At 34.8% G+C, this 21,511-nt stretch overlaps 1 protein-coding gene across 1 annotated transcript in view; it reads right to left on the reverse strand.

Annotated features, from left to right (window-relative positions):
* Positions 1-21,511, reverse strand: part of LOC122788965 (disintegrin and metalloproteinase domain-containing protein 9-like) — a 1,117,261-nt gene that overhangs the window by 493,829 nt on the left and 601,921 nt on the right. The window contains exons 7-8 of the mRNA XM_044056033.1: positions 18,664-18,729; positions 18,511-18,582 (exon numbers count right to left, since the gene is read on the reverse strand). Coding sequence (XP_043911968.1) covers positions 18,511-18,582; positions 18,664-18,729 — 138 coding nt within the window. The remainder of the gene's footprint in view (positions 1-18,510; positions 18,583-18,663; positions 18,730-21,511) is intronic.

Raw genomic sequence — 21,511 nt, forward strand, 5'->3', positions numbered from 1 at the left:
TACTTTTAATTAACATTATATACAATCAATAAAACCACACTGAATCAAATCATCCCAAAGCAATTTAAATAATCAAATCAAATGCTTTGTCTCATTAATTTTTAAAAAATATTCCTTATGACTTTGTTGAATATATTTTTATGTTAATTTTCAGACTAAATTTTTTTCTTATGTTTAGATGTTAAAAACCATGAAACAGAAAGTATATGTTTAAAACATTAAACATATTAAAAATATTTAAAAATATTTATTAACTTTTATTATACATAGCTGATGCATTCAATTTAATATGAGGAAATTTTCTATCATTTCTTTAACAATTGTCACTTCTGGTGTAGTGTAAACATTACACTCTTTTAATTCATATTCTAGCAGCTCTTAGTTTAAGTAAAGGTAAAATCGATATGTATTCATTTAAACCAGGGGTTTTATTTGCTTCTAGGGCTAATTGCCACCATAATTCCCTATACCCTATAACCTCTTCCCAGGGACCCCCTCTATTATCCAATCTTATTTGATCTAAAACAAAGAAATTAAATTTAAAATCTACACATGTTTTGGAATGTCTATAAAGTGCATTAGTTTATTTTTTCTTTTTTATTTCATACATGTGTTCGTATATTCTCTTCTTTAAAGTTCTTTCCGTTTTTCCCACATAAAAGGAAAAACATTTTCCACATATAGCCAGGTAAACCAGACCCTTAGATTCACAATTATGGTACCCCTTACTGGTTAACCATCTTTCTCTACATTCCAGGTATATCTTTTCTTTATTAATAATATACTCACATTGTCTGCATTTCCCACATCTAAAAGTTCCTATTTTTCCTTGAACATCTTTATCCCCTTCTTTATGTGTATTGTTGTTTGTCTCTAACATTCCTTTTATATTAATGGAATTCTTAAAAACAATTCTAGGTGTTTTTTGGGGTATCCCTTCCAGGTCCGTAAGAGCCCTGAATCTTTCCCATTCTTTTTGAAACACAATTTTTGTATTCTTATTTAATGCATTATATTCAAGAATAAGTGATTGCTGGAAATTGTCACCTATTCCCTTCTCTTTGCCTACCTTCCTAACATTCACATTTTTTTCTTCTTCTACTTCATTTTCTTCTTCCCCAAGTATAGGTCTAAATCTATCCCTTCTTCCTCTTTCCACTTCCCTTCTTAGATTTTTGACAAATCTTTCAGGATATTCCCTTTCAAGGAACATTTTCTCCAGCAAATCACATTCTTTTATAAATTTTTCATTGGTACTTGTCATCCACAAACTGCCCTTTCACTAGGTTTTTTTTACAATATATTGGATGTGCACTTTTAAAATGTAAAAATGAATTTACATATGTGGGTTTCCTGTAAACTCCCATTTCAAAAGTCTTATTTCCTTTTGAAATCTCCACATCGAGATATTGAATGTTATTCTCTGAATAATTAAATGTAAATTTAAGAAAATTCGTAGTTTTCCCCATATATTTGATAAATTCTTCCAACCTTTCATGGCTCCCAATCCAAAATATTATTATGTCATCTAGGAACCTTTTATATAACTTTATTCTGATTTCAAGATGTATTTTTCCTCCCAATTTGCAAGGACTACATTAGCCTTGTAACTGCTGAAAATATTCCCCATTGTGGGTAAGAAAATTATTTTTCAGCACAAGGTCCATTAGGCCTGTGCACACTACTTTATCTTCTAATGTCAGACTACGGTCCATAAATACTTCTTCCTCAAACATTCTAATACCAGCTTCATAGGGTATAGACCCAAATAAATCAATAATATCTATAGTTACAAATATTATATCTTCTGAATATAAATCAGGACCTAATACTCTCAGTAGATCCCAGGAATCCTTAAGTATTGCTTTCTTTTGGATCCATATATGTTTTATTTTAACATCTACATATTTAGTTAATATGACAGGTATTTTTTTCTACCTTCAAAAAAGAAAAAATTTTTATACCAATAATATTTTCATTCATCATATCTTCCAACATGATATCTATTTTCTTGTGAGCCAAATCTATCTCATCCCTGGAAACCTGTCTATATTTAATTTCATTTCTAAGAATTTCATTCATTTTTCCTTCATATATTATCACATCCATTACTCATCACTCTAATTTCATTATTGTTTTTTAGGTCTTCCAATCCTTTATATTCTTGAATGTTCAAATTCTTATAATATCTCATTCCCTTTTCAATCCCCCTAATTTCCCTTTCCATGATATTTTCAATTTTTTTTAATTGTACATGGATAGGGGGGTTAAAAATAGACCTTTTAACAAGTTTATTCTTCTCAACATTATTAACATTTCTATCTACAGAGTTACTTATATCTTCCTTAGGAAACAAAAGTTCCAAATTCATTTTTCTAAGAAATAATTTTATGTCCAATAATGTTTGAACAGAATTCCCTTTGGTAAAGGGAATAAATTTAAAACCCTTCTCAAGTAACCAAAAATGCTCAATACCCAGAGCTATGTCACTGAAATTGTAAATAGTAAACCCATCAAGGGTATTCTTATTCCCTATAACCTCAATAGTGGAAAATGAAGTAAGATTTGCTATCTAGTAGGAATAGCTCCCCTTTTGTGTTGTATCCGCTTTCTTGTCCATGGGAATTCAACATAAATTTCTTTGTATTGTTTTTTCATAACTGTTCATGGTGTGTGGTTTTATCAACTGTAAGAAAAGGAATAAAGCTTTATTTAAGCTTTTTTAGCTTCTCCTATCCTGATTTTCTTTGGTTTTGAGTTTTCTTAGTTGCAATAATAACTATGCTACTAATGAACTTACATATTAAAAACTCAATTTTTTCTTCAAAAGTACTGAAGAAAAATACAAAACTTCCCATAAATTAGTAATATTGTGAGGAGTGGGAATTTGTATCAGAATTATCTCGTGTGTATTTGCAGTAACTGAGTATTTTAAGCAAGTGTCTTCTCTTTGAGATGAACTATTATTTTCCATTTAATACATAATTCCTTTGTTATTAACTCACTAATCTGCAGCTATTAATATGTGATGTTCAGCTGCTTGACCTTTCTAATATGACATATAAAGGAGTAAAGCCTTGTCAATAACTCAGGTAAATGAATATCAGATAGCTTCTTAAGTACTGTAAGAGTCCATATTTCCTGCTTAATTGCAAGCTCGTCTTCTCAGTAAACAATATTTAATTATAAGTCAAGATGATAAATTAATTATAATGTTAAGTTAATCTACAGCACAACCCAAACCAATCAACCACAGAGTGTGGGTTTTAAGAGGAGTCTGGAGGGACAGAAATTTGTATAATAGATTTTGTTATATTTAACTTATGGCTTTATCTGACTGGTTTTGAGTTTAATAAGGGGAGGGGCAATATTTCAATAGTACTAGTTTGCTCATTTAAATTTTTTAAATCTTGTTATTGTTCTGCCAGAGTCTCATAGGATTATGTGCATTGATCTCTCCATGCTTTTTTGAAAATGTATGATTTTTTTCTTCAGTATTAAGTAATGAAAATATATATTATGTTCTTCCCACTGCTTTAGGTAATAAAGAAATTAGCAATATCAATGCATCACTAACACTTTAAGAAAGTAATTGTATGTTTCTACTCATGAGCTTAGTATTGTAAAGTACAATGACAAGTTATAGGTTTTACTACTTCAGTTTGATATACAGTGCCATTTAAATATAAATGTTAGTTTGATTAGAACATGCATATATCTTTTTGAATTATACTATTACATTTCATCAAAGATAAATCTGTTGGGAAGTAAAGGTGAGATGGTTAAATCTGCCTAGAGCTTGGATTATGAGCCTCACAGCCTCACAGTGGTGTACTGCTTTCTAGAAATCGTAAGGCTATTGACACTAAATTTTGCAGTCCACTTAACTTGTTAACAAGGAAGTTTAAGAATATACATAAGAAAATAATACACAATGTTTACAAGATATCAACAAAATAATAGTTTTGTTGAGGTCAGTGTGATTGCAATGGCTAATGTTGATAATCCTGGTATAATGTAATGGAAATATAACTATAACACTTTGGCTGTTTATTTTGTTTACATCAAATGAAAGTCAGAAGTTAAACTCCACAACATATGAGCTAGGCTGGGGTTTTATCCCTTAAAGCCATGGTCACCTATGATGATTCTTTTATATCAGTATAAGAAGGGACATACAACAAGGGATAAGATAAACACCCTCTTAAAAAGACATATTGTCTTATGTCAGGAAATTAATAAGGCTATGGAGCTACTCAACACTTTTGACTGGGACATACCATTGAGGGTCCAGTACCCTACTTATGAATCTTAAAGGTAGCTTTACTTGAGTTGAGTATGAGGAAATATGCATATGATCATTAAGTAAATACATGTTATTCACCACTTTATGGCACTACATGCCTCTCAATTATATAGGATCATTTAATTGAAATATAAAATTATCTTCAGAGGTTTCAAATTTATGTTGATGGCTCCATTGTGTTTTTGTTGCTCAAGATCATTAATGAGCTATTTGACCTTAAACTTGTAGAAAAGGTTGGAGTTGGAAGACTCTTGGTACTTAGGGAAATAATTTATCTCTAGAAAATCAGATTTTCTTATATTTTGTCTCAGTGGCACATTACATCATTCATTTAACAAGCTATCAACAAGATATGTATAACATGTATATGGAACTTTTTAATATATGAAATGAAATGCTTGTGAAAATAATAATATATAATAATAGCAGAGTTACATTTTTCTCAATAGTTCAGTCAAAGTCACACTTGGCAACTAATCCCCTTTTTAAGACTTAAGATGTTTTAAAGACACTGTAATAGCAATAAAACATCTTTAACTTACCTAACAAATTATATAATTAAATTTTTTAAGTAGTTTAGACTCTTTATATGATACTTAACTGGTTAATGAAAATGTATTTGGTATTCATGTTTTGATCTATTAGAGTTAGACTATCTGTGATGTTATATATAACAATATATCAATACTAAATATTTTCTTTAAAGAATATATTATATGATTAATACTCATTTTTATATGTACATTTGCCTCTGATATATTTATAGTCTTTTTGTATAATTTTACTAAATCTTAAAGGGGGAAAACTGAAGAGAGTTAATCATATTCATATTGCTATCAGACATTCTTTATTATAATTTTATACAAATTATTGATTATGAACAGTAGGGTTGAACCTATTCTGATTCTCAGATAGTGAGACTTAAACAGACCCTTTGTCTAGGTCTAGAGTTATTTACTCCATGAGAGGTTGGGTGTTTAAAATGTTTTCATGGTATAGTTCTTAGCTTAAGTGTTTTTGGCTTGATGCCTACAAATAAACAAGTTTTTACTATCTTTTACCCTAAAATACTCTTTTATTAATAATTCACATGAGTTATCTCAGTAGTTCTTGTAAGATTATTTATTACGTTATGGAAAATCTTACATAAATTAAATTCAGACTTTAATAGATGAAAATTTTAAAGTTTTTATCAATTAGTATAAATGGACTGAATAGTCGTTGTAAGAGAGCTAGCTTTTACAAATATCTGAGCCTTTTTTCTCCACATGTTGTATTTATTCAAGAAACACGTCTTTTAACAAAAGATATAGATAGGTTAAATAACAAACAATATACAGTATCAGATCTGATTTTAACCAAAAAAGAAGAGGGGTAGCTATACTATGGAACAATTCATTAAATGCACCTCACATATTAAATTTCTATAATGATGATAAGGGAATGCTTTGTTTAGTAAATATTTTAATCAATAAGAATATTTATATGTTAGTGAATATATATTGGCTCCCTGCTTTAAGTGCTAAAATGGCTAATATTCACTTAGATCAGATTTGTCAGTTTTCCAAAGGTTCCTTACTCATAGCTGGAATTTTCAACTGTATACTACAAGAAAGTGATACTAACACAAAGAGTAAATGTAAATTAATGTTGTCAATATGCTTAATATTAAAGACTTTAAAGGATATCTAGTTAAAGACTCTTTACATTATACTCCTTCATCAAGTAGACATGGTACACAATCATTAATTGGTAGAGTATCTATATTAAATGATTTAATTACATATTTAGAAGTTAAAATAATCTCTTGCTTAGTTTCAGTTCATAACTCTATAACCTTTTATTTGTTCCTGTTGTATAATAATCTTACTCATTTTAAAATAATTGCAGTATACATTACAAACACAAAGGAGTTTAAAGATTTTTTTTGACAAAGAAATACAATTATACCTAGAATTCAATAACACAAAGGATATATCACACATCTATATATTGGATGCCCTTAAATCTTATCTTTATGGAAGAATTATAAATTGGTATTGTTAAAAAAGGAGACAATGGGATAAGGACCTAAAAGAATTACAAGATAAAATTGATAAATTAAAATTACAATATCAAAATAATAATAAGGCCTTTTTTGGAAAAAATAAACAAATTACAAAACAAATGCTTAGAAATATTAAATAATAAATCAAAATAAACACGGGACAGAATAAGTTAACTAACTATTCAGTAAATCCAAAAAACTTACACAGAATAGCTTCTAGAACTAAAATGATAAAATCAAATCATATTAAAGAACTCTATAGTGAAAGCAAAAAGAAATAAAGTTATGGCAATAGAAAATATACTTGATGAGTTTAGAACATATTATTTAAAAATTAATTAAATTAATCCAGCAATGGATTCAAAAACAATAAAAACATTTACTAAAAATACACTAAAACAGATTGACAGAGTTTCATCTAGAAATAGTAAACAAACCCATAACAATGATTGAACTTACTAATTAAATGCATAAATTAAAATCTAATAAATCCCCTGGCAATGGTGGGATAATTTCTGAATTATATAAATTGATGCCCAAAAATGTATTATTTTATTACACACTTTTCAATTAGCTAAAGATTTAACAATGACTCTTCCTCCGTGAAAGTATACACTATTTTCTCCCATCCTTAAATCTGATAAAGACCCAATTGAATGCATATCTAATACACCTATTTCTTTGTTAAACATTGGTTATAAATGATTTATGTCCATTATAGCAAATTGAATTCAACTGTTTCTTCCACATTTATTTGATAAAGATTATACTGGATTTATTAAAATAGAAACACTTTTGATAATATCAAAATAATTTTAACCTTTCTGCAATATTTTTAGATCTCTCAGAAGCATGTGATATGGTCTCCCACTCCAAACTTCTAGACTCTCTGGCCTCCCTATCCTTTGCCCCTTCCACTATTGCCTGGTTTAAAAGCTATCTGTCACATAGACAGCGATCAGGTCAATGGCAAGGCATACAATCTCCTTTGCTCCCAACTACGATAGGCATACCACAAGGCTCGATTTTAGGCCCACTACTCTTCTCCATCTTTGCCAACAATCTACACACCTTCACCCAGCATGCCTCCCTTATACATTATGCCGATGATTTGACTCTTATCTCCTCTGCTCCATCACTTTCTATTCTGTAATTCACACAAGAATCATTCAGTTCTGTAGAAAGTTAGGTTATTGATATCCAACTAATCCTAAACCCCAATAAGACAAAATTGCTACTTTTTACCCCCAACAAATCTATACCTACCCCCCTATCATTTTCAATCTCTTCCAAAAATGGTACTGTCATATCTCCCTCTGACCATACCAAACTCCTCGGTGTAGAAATTTACAATAACCTACTCTTCGATGTCCATATCTCACAAACCATAAAAAAGGCCTCCAAAAAAATGGGAACCCTATATAGGCATAAACAATTCCTCTCAGAATAGGCACGGATCACTCTAGCCTAAACCCATCTACTCTCCACACTAATGTATGCCGCACCAATTCTTACCCAAGTCAGAAAACCTGATCTCTCCAAACTTGAATCATGTTACAATAAAATTGCCAAGTTTGCTAACAACTGCACTTTCAGAACCCATCAATAGCAATCTCTAAGGGAACTAAGATGGTTAGAACTTCCCCAGCTACTCAATTAACACCAGCTAGTCATTGCTTTAATATTGTTAGACATCCTGAAAAAAAACAGCACTAAGCCAGTTACTGTCTCCATACAGAACTAATCATCCTCTCCGATCTACTGAGAAATCCCTCCTCTGCATCTCTAAAGCTAACAACAACTCGGGGAAAGCTCTTTTTTTCTCATGCCATAGCGCGATCCTGGAATAACCTCCCCCTTTTCTGCCTCTGCCCCCACTAACACACATTTCAAAAATGCTCCCAAATCACATCTTATGACTACATGGCTATGTCCATGCTTCACATGAATCTCACAATCTCAGCACACTGTACACCTTCCTTCCTGCTATCTCTCCTGTATATATGTTACAGTTAGGTATCTTACTCTCAACTTGAAATTGCATAACATGTCATGTCTAATCATATGATTTTTTTATTCTTTTATCCTAGCGCACTCAATGTTAAAGCTTTGATGTATGACACTCTCTATCTTTGTAAATGTACTCAGTTACTGGTGATGTATTGTTTATTGTTTAGACTGGATTGTATGAGACTTTTTATGTCTGTACTTACCTCAGTTATCACTCTTATATGATTGCTTATATTACCATTTTGATGTTAATCTAATTGTGGAGCTTTTCTCCCCAGGCCTCTGCTGTAAATGGACCTGTGTCCAGTCGGACTATCCTGGTAAACAAATGTAAAATAAAATAAAATAAATAAATAAATTACTGCCAAAAACAAACCACCTTGGTGGTCCCCTTTGCATAAATAGGCTACTCAATAAAGGGAAAAAAATCCTCTCCAATGCCATGAAGGAACAGACAAAACAGTGCAAAAAGACACTCACCAGTCTAATCAAACAAATTAGAGAGATGGTCTAGTTTGCCAATTTAAACTATGAGGCAAAGATAGCCCCACATGTCAAAGATAACCACTTTTATAAGTTCATATCCTCAGGAGACATGCTGAGCAATGTGCAGAGTTAATCATGAATGGTAGCACTTACACCCAGCCTGAAACTAAAGCAAACCTGCTGGCCAACAAATGCAGTTCAACCCCCCCCCCCCCCATCGCCTCCTACCAAACCCAAAGAAATGTCTGCAACCATTCTCCTACCAGTCATTACTAGAGAACAGGTCCTTACTGTGCTCACTAAAGCCAAAAACACAGCCTCCATGGGTCCTGACATCATTCCAGGATGCTTCTTAAATAGCTTAAAGCCGAATCTATCAGGGCTACTATAAACCCTCAATAAACACAGCCACCAGACATGATTTGTCCCAGAGGAATGGAGGACTGCGACACACATCCCTCTGCACAAGGGGGGCCCATCAATTGACCCAGGGAACTATAGACCCATAAGCTTGACCAGTCTTATCTGAAAGGCTATGGAGAGAATTATCATGGACCTGATCAATAATGACATAGGAAATCTTCAAACACTGGACCATATCCAATTTGGCTTTGTCAAAGGGAAGTCCTGCCTGTTCAATCTGGTGGACTTCTTTGAGGAAATTTACCAGGGATGTGGATGAGGATAAAACAATACACACCACGTATTGAGACCTGGCCAAAGCTTTCAACAGAATTCCCCACTAAAGAATCATAGATAAAATTACTGAGTTAGGCATAAACCCCTACATAATTTTATGGATAGCAAACTGGTTCATGGATAGGGCACATGTTGTCTGGCTAGATGAAGCCACTTCTGAAAAGAAACCTCTTACTAGCAGTGTCCCACAGGGCTTAGTGTTGGGACCCCTCCTGTTTGGTATGTACTTCTCTGACATGAAGGTCAATATTGGGTGCCTCTGGCTCACAAAGTTCACCAACAACTATAAGCTGTGAGCAATCACTGAATCCCCAAATGATGCTGACATCCTACAGACAGGCCTAAAAATGACAAACAACTGGTGCCAAAACCATGGTTTGAGACTAAATGCTAAAAAATGTGTAATCATACCCATCAGTTAATAGATTATCCTTGCAAATTATATAATAGTGCACACCTAAACGTAGACCCAGTGGTGAGGGACCTAGGAACACAGATAGATAGTAACCTACACTTTGACCACCAGATAGATACTTATAAGTAAAGGCAAGGCATCAAGATCAAAGGTAGTCATAGTACCATTGTACTTGGCCCTCATCAAGCCCATAATCGAGTACAATGTCTCTTCTGCATATACCTAACCAGGCAGTAACACCAACTGGAGTGGCCCCAGAGGTTTCACACACAAAAAAAAAAAGAAAAAGTGAAAGACACATGTCTTATGCAGACCAACTAAAAGCCCTATCCCTTTACTCCAGCTCATATTGTTTATTGAGGGGGACTTATGCCTGACCAAGGCATTCTCTGATCCAGCCCTGATGAACATGCTACATATTCGCAAGTAAAATGATGGGAGGATTACACATTTTATGGACCTGAACCTTATTTGTGACTCTATTAGAACTTGGTGGAGAGACAGATTCATATCCCAAAGGCTACTTTGTCTATGGAATAAACTTCCCATCTTTGTAAAACAAAGCCCATCTCTCACTGTCTTCAAAAAGAATTTGGATAAATGAATGGGGAACCATAAATTCACTCCCACGGTACTTTCCATGTCCATTATGGACAGAGGCAGTCTATAAAATAACTCAAGGCTCCGACGCCCAAACACCCACTTCCCTGATACTAGGGGAATTAAGATGTAATATTATCATATCCTGAGTATTATTTGCTGTCTTGTAAAGGCTTTTGTGCTGTTAGCCTTGTAATTACCTATGAACCCTAGTAAGGAGGGGGTGTTGTCATTGCTCAGAAACTAACTCAATGTTGGGTTATGCACTTGTCTAGGTAACTACACAAATGAGGATGCCTTCAAGAATCAGGTAGGCTGGAAGCTCTGATAGTTTTTGTTAGGGCTTCTAGCACTGATCAGAGCAATCCTAATATTGTTCAAATTAAAATTTGCTTGGTTGTTGTGGTCAAAGGTCAAACATTGCCTGAAAAAATGCATTATTGGGAAGCAAAATATTTTGCTTGTATATTACAAGCCTCACTAATGTAAAAAGAGTATGAGATGATGGGTGCAGGTCATCCCTTCCAAGCAGGAAGAACTGTTGACTAAACAAACTCACACACACACACACACACACACACACACACACACACACACACACACACACACACACACACACACACACACACACACACACACACACACACACACACACACACACACACACACACACACACACACACACACACACACACACACACACACACACACACACACACACACACACACACACACACACAAAACCCTACATACTGGATTACCTAGAATGAAACTAGTTAACTAGCCAATCACTGCAGCCAGTCAGTGGTTTACCTACGTCAGAGACATAGATAGTGAGGGCAAATCTGGTTTGCTACGTCTCCCTTAGGGTAGAACATCTAAAATAATCTACTCTCACTTGGGAGACTATAAGGTCATACTCATAACAAACATTATGAAGGGTCCTGAGGGCCCTTGTATCATATACACACACAAAATCTCACAAACACTTTCACCAAAATTCAGGTATGATCAGTAAATCCAAATATCCACATGCTACTAGATATTTCTGCAAGATGCTTCGAAATCCAAATAATCAGTTTAAAAAAGAAACAGATTTTTTTTTTTTTTAGAGTTGGCTGTTTCTGAGGGCATCATTAATAAGAGACTACAACATGACTTAACTGTGGATTTGCCTGGCAAACAGCAGTTTTATATCTTATCAGTCATACGGACAGTAGACACTCACCTGGGAGATCTACAGTCACTGGCAGAAGTTCACTTCCTGAACCTTCTCTGATTTTTTTAAAAGAACAGCTACCTTCATTCTTATTCCATATCAGAGCATGGCTGAAAGGTTCTGCAGAATTTCTACAATTAATGGATGATAAACAACTTGAAGCTAATTATATACTTTGCACAGTAGATGTGAGGGTGTTGTACATGGCTCCTCCGTAGTGAAAATTTGGCACTCACAAATTTGAATGCCAACAGACTGAAAAAAAAATAAAAGAGAGAAAATCCAAGAGAAGAGAAAATCTCAAACATTACCCTTCTACTTTAAATTTATTTTTTTGCAGGGTTCAAGCCTCTACACCTCCCAAACTTATGTATACCAACTCCAAGATTGCCATGCCTTGGAGAAAAGGGAATATTCTTGGAAAATAGCAATTCCAGGCTTAGTATATCTAAGTCCATTTTTCAGCCATTCAATCTTTGTCAAATGGAACTTGAAAAATTGCAATTTTGGCTTTGATCTCAGCCAATGTTTACTAGTCAGGGCTTGTAAGAAATGTGCCATAAAGCACGTTCCAAAGCTGATGCTCAAGTCAGGAACATCTTGCTAAAATATCAGCAACATTATGTCATATCAAAATATAACATCACTTTGGTCTCCACCTTTGGCAGCAATACAGGATGATTTATAAATATTATAAAGCATTGGGACATTTTGTGTAATAACATGGATTTGGCTGACTTTTCACCCAGTCACTGTGTATTTTCCTATTATAGGGGCAAAACTTTGATAGATTTTACACATCAGGAGTCAAGCTCCCCCCAATGTTATTTCCACTTATGACTTTCAGCTTTTCCCGGTTAGGGCTCGCCACAGTGGAACTCCGGTCCGCTCATGATTGGCAGTGGATTTTTACGATGCTGAGTTGCCAGCCCGACGCTCAACCTTCAAAGAAGGCACGTCCATTCATGCTCGCGCCTACCTGCATGTCTTTAATGTCACTCGACCACGGGGAGGACATGCAGACTCTACACAGAAGGTGCTCCAGCTGAGAATCGAATGGGAGAACCTCTTGCTGTGAGGCGACAACGCTAACTGCTGCACCACCGCTGCCTACGAGCACTATATTAGGTAACATGGCTGTGGGTTGCTTCCCATGTGGGCATTGCAAGTTTTGTTCTAAGGTTCTTAGAACTAAGCAGTTTTCCACTGCAAATTCCAGAAAGGAATACCATTTAAGGCATTTCATTACTTGCAGTACTTCTGGTATTATTTACCTGGTGTTTTGTTTGTGCAATAACTTTTATGTAGGAAAAACATCAAGACCCTTTAAGAAAATGTATTGCGGAACATTTAAGTGACATCAAATGTAACCATATGATAAATGCCTTATATAAGCATACTTTAACATATAAGGGTGCTATATTTATAGGATTTGATAAAATTCTGCCTGATAGAAAACATGGATTGTACAACTGGGTGACCTTCTTATCTAGGGCTCAATCAATTAATGTGGTTTATGTTCCTTTAAGTGTGTTCCCTTTGTAATGTTCCATTTTTAGCTGGCTTCTTTTAAAAAAGGTGGCATTTTTATTTTAGTCATTTATATATACGTGTATATATATACATATATATATATATATATATATATATATATATATATATAAGGTTTCTAAGTGCATTGTTAGATTAAATGAAGAAGCTATGGTTTACCTGCTGAAATCAGTCTTTTTGCCCGTGTTTGGTCTTTTCTGGCTTCTTTTTTGGCCTCCTTGTCTCCTTATTTGTCATAATAAACAGTTTCACACACACATATATATTTATAAGTATTTCATTATGCCCCTTTCACTTAGCTTTAGTGGCTTCATGTTCTTTCAGGACTGGCAACAATCCAGAAATAAGAGATCTTGGGCCATAGCAAACTGAACTATTATTGGCCCTTGTAATCTGTTATAAATGCCATATAGTGTATGATAACACAGAATTACATTTCATTTTCCTTGTCAATGTTTAATAATTACACAAAAGATTTTTCTTTAGGCTTCTGTCCTGTGCTGCTATTCTTTTTTTTTTATTGACATGAAATATCATCTTGCTGGGTGCCTATTGAAAGTCCAGGGACAATAACTGAGATCTTCAGAACTGCAAGTCAAAATGAAGAGAACATATACTAAGCCAGTACTGTATATCTGGGAGTATCAGTATCAGTGTATATAATGAAATGATTAATACTTTTAATTCTGAAATGATTCTGCAAGAATTAAATATCAGTAATCTCCTTCCAGTTAAGTCACTTCAAGAAAACAGAATATACATAAGTAATTTCACCATTAAAAATTTAAATCTTGGAATGAAAGGAGCATTTATTTTGGTAGCTGGAGGTATAAAGTGCCTTTGAGAAAGAGCTTAACACTGAAAGTTCCAAGATAGGTGGGCCAGAACAATAAGCTGAAAATAAAGATAAGTGAATAGAACACAAGGAGAGGTCCAGGCTGCTCAGTAAGTGATCACTTAAGAAAGGAAAACAGTTCACCTTGCAATGGGGAAAACTCCAGTACGTGAATCTAAAGAACAACTTTTCCCTTTTCACAGTTAAGGTTTCCTGGTGGTCAGATTACTGGCTTTCTGATGAATTCATACCATCTTGGAGGAAAACAAACCCCCATTTCACTCTAAAATGGCAGCAGTCATCCTGTCAGATGACAATTAGTACAGTAAGAGTGAAGAACCTTAATTTGTTGCTCAGTAATGAGAACTTAATTGAGAGGAATTCAAAAGGATCAGATCAGACTTTCTAATAGAAAAAAAGAGACACGGCTGACTTGGCCATCAAGGAAACAGCAGAATTCATCTTACCTTTTTTTTTCTTTTAGGAGAACTCTTGAAGAGACAGATGGACAAAAGAATATATAAAGGAGATCTCCTGTTCATTCCCTCAAGACAGTATCTTGTATTCAACATCACAGTTTCAAAGCTCAGTATTACTCTGTGAGTTGGAAAGGTTTTTCTATCGTGTTGACCACATGGATATAAGAAGAGCAAATACTTCTAGATTAACTTACACATGATCCAGAAGAACTGCATCACATAATTGGTCTGTCAGAATATTTTAGATTCTTGAATGATGTACCATTCTCATAAAGAGACTGAGCGAGAGTGCTATTTCTCACATTACCATGACTATTCTGCCCTACTACTGCAAGTGTGTACTGCCTTTCATTAAGTATTAGATGACATTGCAGGCTACTTCCTTGGGTTGTAAATTACAGGAGGAACCTACTCTTATAAGCAAATGTTGTTCTTCTTGCCTTTACTTGCCAATTATGTGATGCAGTTCTTCTGGATCATGTGTCATTTTCTCTGATCCATTGTCAGAGAAGTATTGAGTATGCTGTATTTTGATGACTGACATGATCATTTTCTCTTATTTGATAATAATATAGCTACAGTAGTCAGAAAATCATTTTATGTAACACAACTAATATCAAAGGCATATCATCCTTGTCAAAAGAAGTTACCATACACTTATATGCTACCCTAATAAGACCTATTACAATGCCCCTTTTGTGATGTACTTATCAAAACATATTAGGTATCTTGAAAGGACCCTGAGATTTCTAATTAAGAAAATTGCTGGTCTAAAGACCCTGAGCTACAGTAAAGGCTCAAATTATTTCCCCTTTACTCAATATCTGGGAGATTTGTGACTTATATTCTGAGCCATTACAGACTCTGTCCTCCTTGATCATCTGCATCTTAGAAAATCAAATAGCTCCACTGATACTAAAAGAGGAGACCTAAATCTTCACATACAAATAAATAAATTTTGTTTTGGGGCCAAATGTATTATCCGGTGCCTATTTCATCTCTGAAAAATACTTCTCCTGCAAGTTAAACAATGGGACACCTTAGCAGTCTTCAAATCTAGCCTGTATACTTGGATTGATACCTATATCACTTCTGCACTGATCTGCTTTGCCCTTCTTGAGAAGGAGGTTACAGCATGATGGTGAGCATTGGCAAGGCGAACATAATTTTTTGACTAAACTGCTTTGGAATGCCTATGAACCTTTGAGTATGGTGTTGCTCATGATCACCTGAACACCACCCTGGACCAAACAGTTACTGGATGCTCTTTTGGCTATGATTACTGCCAACATTCCAAAAACACATGTAGCATTATATACAAAGGGAGCAAGACATCTAGCATCATCTAAGATGCTTCACCTACAGGTGAGCCCCACCATCTAGTTTCTGGGTCATCTGCCATCAAACTGACTAAAGTATGAGTGCAAACTGTATGACCAAATGTGCCTGAGCTGCTGAAATCTACAATTAAAGCTTATTGTCCATTGAGGGAATTAGTGGAATTCCCATGTCCAGAGAGTCTTTCTCCTGGTTCCACAGAGTTCTCATGTACTGCTAAATCTTCCTCATATGCAGTATGACATATTGAACCTTCACTATACTAGCAGGCATGTGGATTGTGACATAGAAGAAGAACTTGGCCATTAAACATGGCTACAATGCTAGCCACTGAAATACAGGTAAGGTTTCTTTATCCTTTTTCCTGACTTTTTTCTGACTGAAGAATGGTGCTTAGTTTACATAATCCAACAAGGTTGCCAGAAATACATTTCTGGAAGGACAGAGGTACAACATCTTTCTAATGACTACCAACTGCAAGGATTCCAGAAATGGGATTACGGTTCTGAAATATTTACATAGTAAATTCTTTTCAGCTGTACCTGATAAATGAATCAAGCATACAAGCATGAATGTGCATTCTTCTAAGGCTGAGGCCTGGTGTGGTAGGTATCAGGTAGTCAGAAAAGACTTGGAGATGTTGTTAAATCAGACAGTAGCACCACAAACTGATACTGCTGGTTCTACTACTGGAAGCCCAAGAATACTAGTAAGCATATTCAGATGAAGAAAGACCATCCTGATTCCATCAGGAAGGAAAAAAACAACAGTGACTGATGCAGCTTCTGTGTTCTGCTGCATTTGATGAGTTTGGAAAGGTCTAAGATTACTTTGCAATGGCCTCCATTTTTGGTTCAAGTAAATAACAGTTTGCTACTTTATGTGGACAAAATATCCCCTCTAAAGTGTATATTCTTTAGCAACTTCAAATGAGGCTAAACTCTATCAAACAGGAATGGGGACAATTTCAGAACTGGTAAAGGACACATCTTGGGCACAGTTTTTTTTCTATGCCTCACCTTCACCCACCCCTGCACTCATTCCTGTTATAGTTTTGTGGAAATACCTTTTAATTTGCTGGAGAACTTTCCAATTCTTTTTTTGACCACTGGCACACTTTTACAGGCAAAAGACACTGCAGGATGGGATAAGGGTTCCCATGATTGTAAATGTAAATTTACTACATGAATCTTTGTTTGAAGAAGTTGTTTCAGACATATAGAATTTGATACTCTTTGAGTGTCAAAATAGCTGGTGTCCTTAGCAATGCACTGTTACAGAGAAGGGAAATAAAGTGCAGTGATAATAAAGAGGAGAGATGTTGCAATAAAAATTTGGAAAGCCCATTTAGATTTTATAATGTATAAAAGCTATGAAGTTGCTGTGAAAAATTAGCAATAATGGATAAGTGATGGGGAGAGACATCCCCTGTAGAAATAAAAATATATTAAACCTGTAGGTGGACCGCCAGTTTAAATTTACCTGCAGTATATTTTGCAGTCTGAGAGACTCATCTCTTCAAAAACATAGACAATATGTGAATTGTCAAGATAAAGAGAATTAAAATGGCCAGACTACATCAGAAAATGTATGAAAATAACTGAATGGCTCTCAATAGCTACACCATCAAAGAAAGATGAAATATTTTAGAACGGTTCACATACATCAGAGGAATCAACAAAACCTAGGAGGCCATTGTTTTTCAAAAAAAAAAAAAAAAACAATTTTAGAAAATAGGAGTGTTTCAGAAATAGTGCAATATAGTATTGCTTGAACAGGGTCACTCTAGTATGATATGTTTCTGTGAAAAAGACAAGTAGCTGAACAACGTGGAGGAGTTAAATATGTACTACAGACATAAATATGTTTTCTGAAGAGAATGAAGTACAACGGTGTCATTTAGCAGGCAATATGGGGTCATGCTAGGATTGGAAACTGACAGACTGGATTGGCTCTCCACCATTACTTGCTATCTGTATTTATCAATGTCAAAGATAAGAAAACTTTCTATTTTTCACTACAGTACTATCAGGTGCATGTCCATGCCTGAGGCCAGCTTGAAACAGGAACAAGTAAGCCACATGACCTTCATGTATTCAGGAAAAAAAAACACAAACAATTTAAATTCACTCTGGTAAGATGCTATACAATGCCATACAATGTACATCTCAGGTCACCCTGAAGTAAATGGTTGTTAGTTAAACACTGCGCGCCTGTATTTGCCAGTAGAAAACATAGCATGGTACATTAATTTCTATGAAAATATATATCATTGAGTTAACAAAGAAGATCATAGATGACAGTAGCTGGTAGAATAATATTCCAAGAGCCAGTTAATTTAGATGGAGGGACCATAGTAAATTACAACACACCTATCAGAATTCAGACATTTGTTTATTTACATGTTGGAATGCTTTGTATTTACTCCCAACACTACACATGACTACTGCAAGCAATTCTTAATCAAACATATTGCATGTTCACTTTGAATCTTCATTAAATTTGTAAAGGAAAAACCTACATACCCCATCAAGAGCATTAGCTAGCTGGACCATTTCATTCTGTACAGCAGTCACATTCGACTGCAGAAGCAGGTACTGTAAGGAAAATTGCAACATTAGTAGCAGAATAGATATTCTAAGTTTTAAAATATTCCACCCTTACTAATAAGTACTTACCCTTCCATTATCAGCAACTAGAAATAATTCAATATAACGTGTCACAGGCAAAGCAGCTCTCTTTTTCTGTGAATGGAAAGAATTATTACTGTAAAATTATTTCTGTTTAACTAAAAATTGTTAAGTACAGATATTACACATGATAGATAATGCATCTTTAGTAAGGTACAAACCAAGACAAACGCTTTAATGATACAGAGAGGAAAAGGATGGGAGGCCAGGCACAATAACAGTGCCATATCAGGTTAGTGATAGCTACAGTAGAATTCAAGCACAAATTAGTTGAAATTAAAATGAATATTGAAATGCTAATATAGCCCTATAGTGCTTCATAGGATGTTGTTTAACCCCAATGTGTTTAATAGCACTGATTAATAAACTAGTTTTACAAATGAAACACTCTATAGGTGAATTGTTGAAAACAGTATTTTACTGATTACAGCTTTTTTTATCACTGGAGAAACCTGGCAAAAGAACAAAAGTATTAGGACCACATAACTACAGAGGGGATGGTAATAGGGTGGGATGAGGCCAAGAAGATGTTTGAACTGCAGGCTAAAGACTGTCTTCTTTGTCAGGGATTGATACCAGGGTATAGGCAAAGAGAAAGGGATAGGGGGATCCTAAGTGAAAGGCCTACTCTGGTGGAGTTTTTAGTTGAATCTAGAACAGAAGCTGCTGTTAAAATGGGACAATTATTATAGCAATAACCCACGCCTGGGTGTGGGTAATGCTGGATTTATCCATGGTTGGTGTGGTTTGGTCACGAGGGTGAAGCCCGAGTGGCCAAACAAAGACAACCGTGGGTAAATCCAGCATTACCCACACCCAGAAGTGAGTTATTGCTATTATACAATGACATTATTTAAGAAAAAAATACTTACTTTTCTTAAATAATGGCACTGTATAATGCCTCCTTACTGCCCTTCCGCAGCTATCTGGTATTCTGCGGCAGTTCTGATGTACTGTGCATGCGTATGCTTATGCAGTACATCAGAGCTGTGGGTGGAAGCAACAGAGAAAGCAAGATCTCTGTTGCTCTTTACAAACTGTCTCACTATATTAAAGGAGTTTAATATAGCGAGACAGCTTTAAAAAAAGCAACGGAGAATCTCCGTTGCTTTTTTAAAGCTGTCTTGCTATGTTAAACTCATTTAACATAGAGAGACAGCTTTAAAAAAAGCAACGAAGAAAGGAAGATCTCTGTTACTTTTTTTAAAGCTGTCTCGCTATGTTAAATTCCTTTAACATAGCGAGACAGTGTCTAAACAGCAACGGAGATCTTGCATTCTCTGTTGCTGTAAAAAAAGACTTATACTAATGGAAAAAGTCAGGACGACTGGACCTTTTTCCATTAGTATAAGTCTGATTTACAGTGTGCATGCTGACCAATCAGCGTGCACATTTTGGAATATTAATGGGGGGTCATTGTATAATGCACAATAACTATAAGGATCGACCAGAGGAGGTTAGAGAGACTGGAAAAACAATTTACAAGGGAACAATGGGAAGGCATATGCATGGCTCTTGAGTATGCAACAGAGTCCAGAAGGCTTAGTATTTTGCTAGGAAGTACTTGCATAGATATTTTTATGCCCACACAGACTTCAAGGAATATTTTCTCAGGTAGATATCAAACATTGGAGGAATGATAGAGAAGAAAGAGGCAACTGAGAACATATCTTTTGGGAGTGTAATGAGTTGTCAGAAACTTTCCTACAGAGTACTCTAGAAATATTGAGTGAGCAAATGGCTGTAACTAAGGAAATAATTCTGTTGAGCTGGGACACAGGATCTGAGTTGCCTGGACATACTAAAGACTTGTTAGGTTTAATTCTGTTGTCAGACAAAAAACAGGTACTAGAAAATAAAAATCAAAGTCTAAAGCATCTGTATTTGAAATACTGAATATTGTAAAAGAGATAAAACAACTGGAAGAGGGGTCTTGCCAGTGACGAGTTATTATGTCCCTAACCCAAACCTTAACAAGTCAGGAGTTTTAGTGCTGTTCTCTAACTGCCACACAGAGTAACAGTTCTAACATGTAGAAACCCTTTTGCAGCCTGATCTTGTACAGGAAACTGTATCACAACAATATACAATAATGACTACATAATGGTTACTGAAAATCAAACAGTTTGGATTATAACGCCAATAATTCCAGATAATGCAGACTATATGATCTGCGAATTTATTTATTTATTTTACATTTGCTGACCGGGTTAGTCTGTTTGAGCTTAATGGCTCATTTTCAGAAGAGACCGGGGGAGAAAAGCTCCACAGTAAGATACAATTTAATTGCATAACACAATTAGATTACATGCAAAAACAATAAGCATTCACCAACTACATACAATATAAGTATACTTTTGCACCGGTAGATGATTATGAGGATATGCAAGAGTAGAGGATTAATCCGATACAAAAGAAATGTATAAGCTGTTCTATATCCATGCAACAAACAATAATTTGTAAAACATTTTGACTAGTATAGTTCCAAAATGAGAGAGAGTATAAGGGCAGAGTGAGGCAGAAGAGAGATGAGTAAAGAAGGTAGAAAAGCTAAGAATAGATTGTAGATATATGCTCTGAGAAATGTCAACCCTTTTGCAGTTGCTGGAGACAGTAAAAAGATGCTGCAAAATATATTACTAAAATGATACATGTTTAGAGTATATTACACAATCTACTGCTATTAAAGAATTAATACTGTATTGCAATAAAGTAAAACAATTAAATAATCTAGATGCTGCAGCAGCTTTTGCTCAATAACCCACAAGTTATACAAAAATCAGAAATATTACTGCATGCAACATAGTTTTTTTAGGTGGGGCTTAAATGCCTGCAG

The sequence above is a fragment of the Protopterus annectens genome, chromosome 14.part0, assembly GCF_019279795.1.
Source record: "Protopterus annectens isolate FY-2018-M chromosome 14.part0, PAN1.0, whole genome shotgun sequence".
NCBI lineage: Eukaryota > Metazoa > Chordata > Ceratodontiformes > Protopteridae > Protopterus > Protopterus annectens.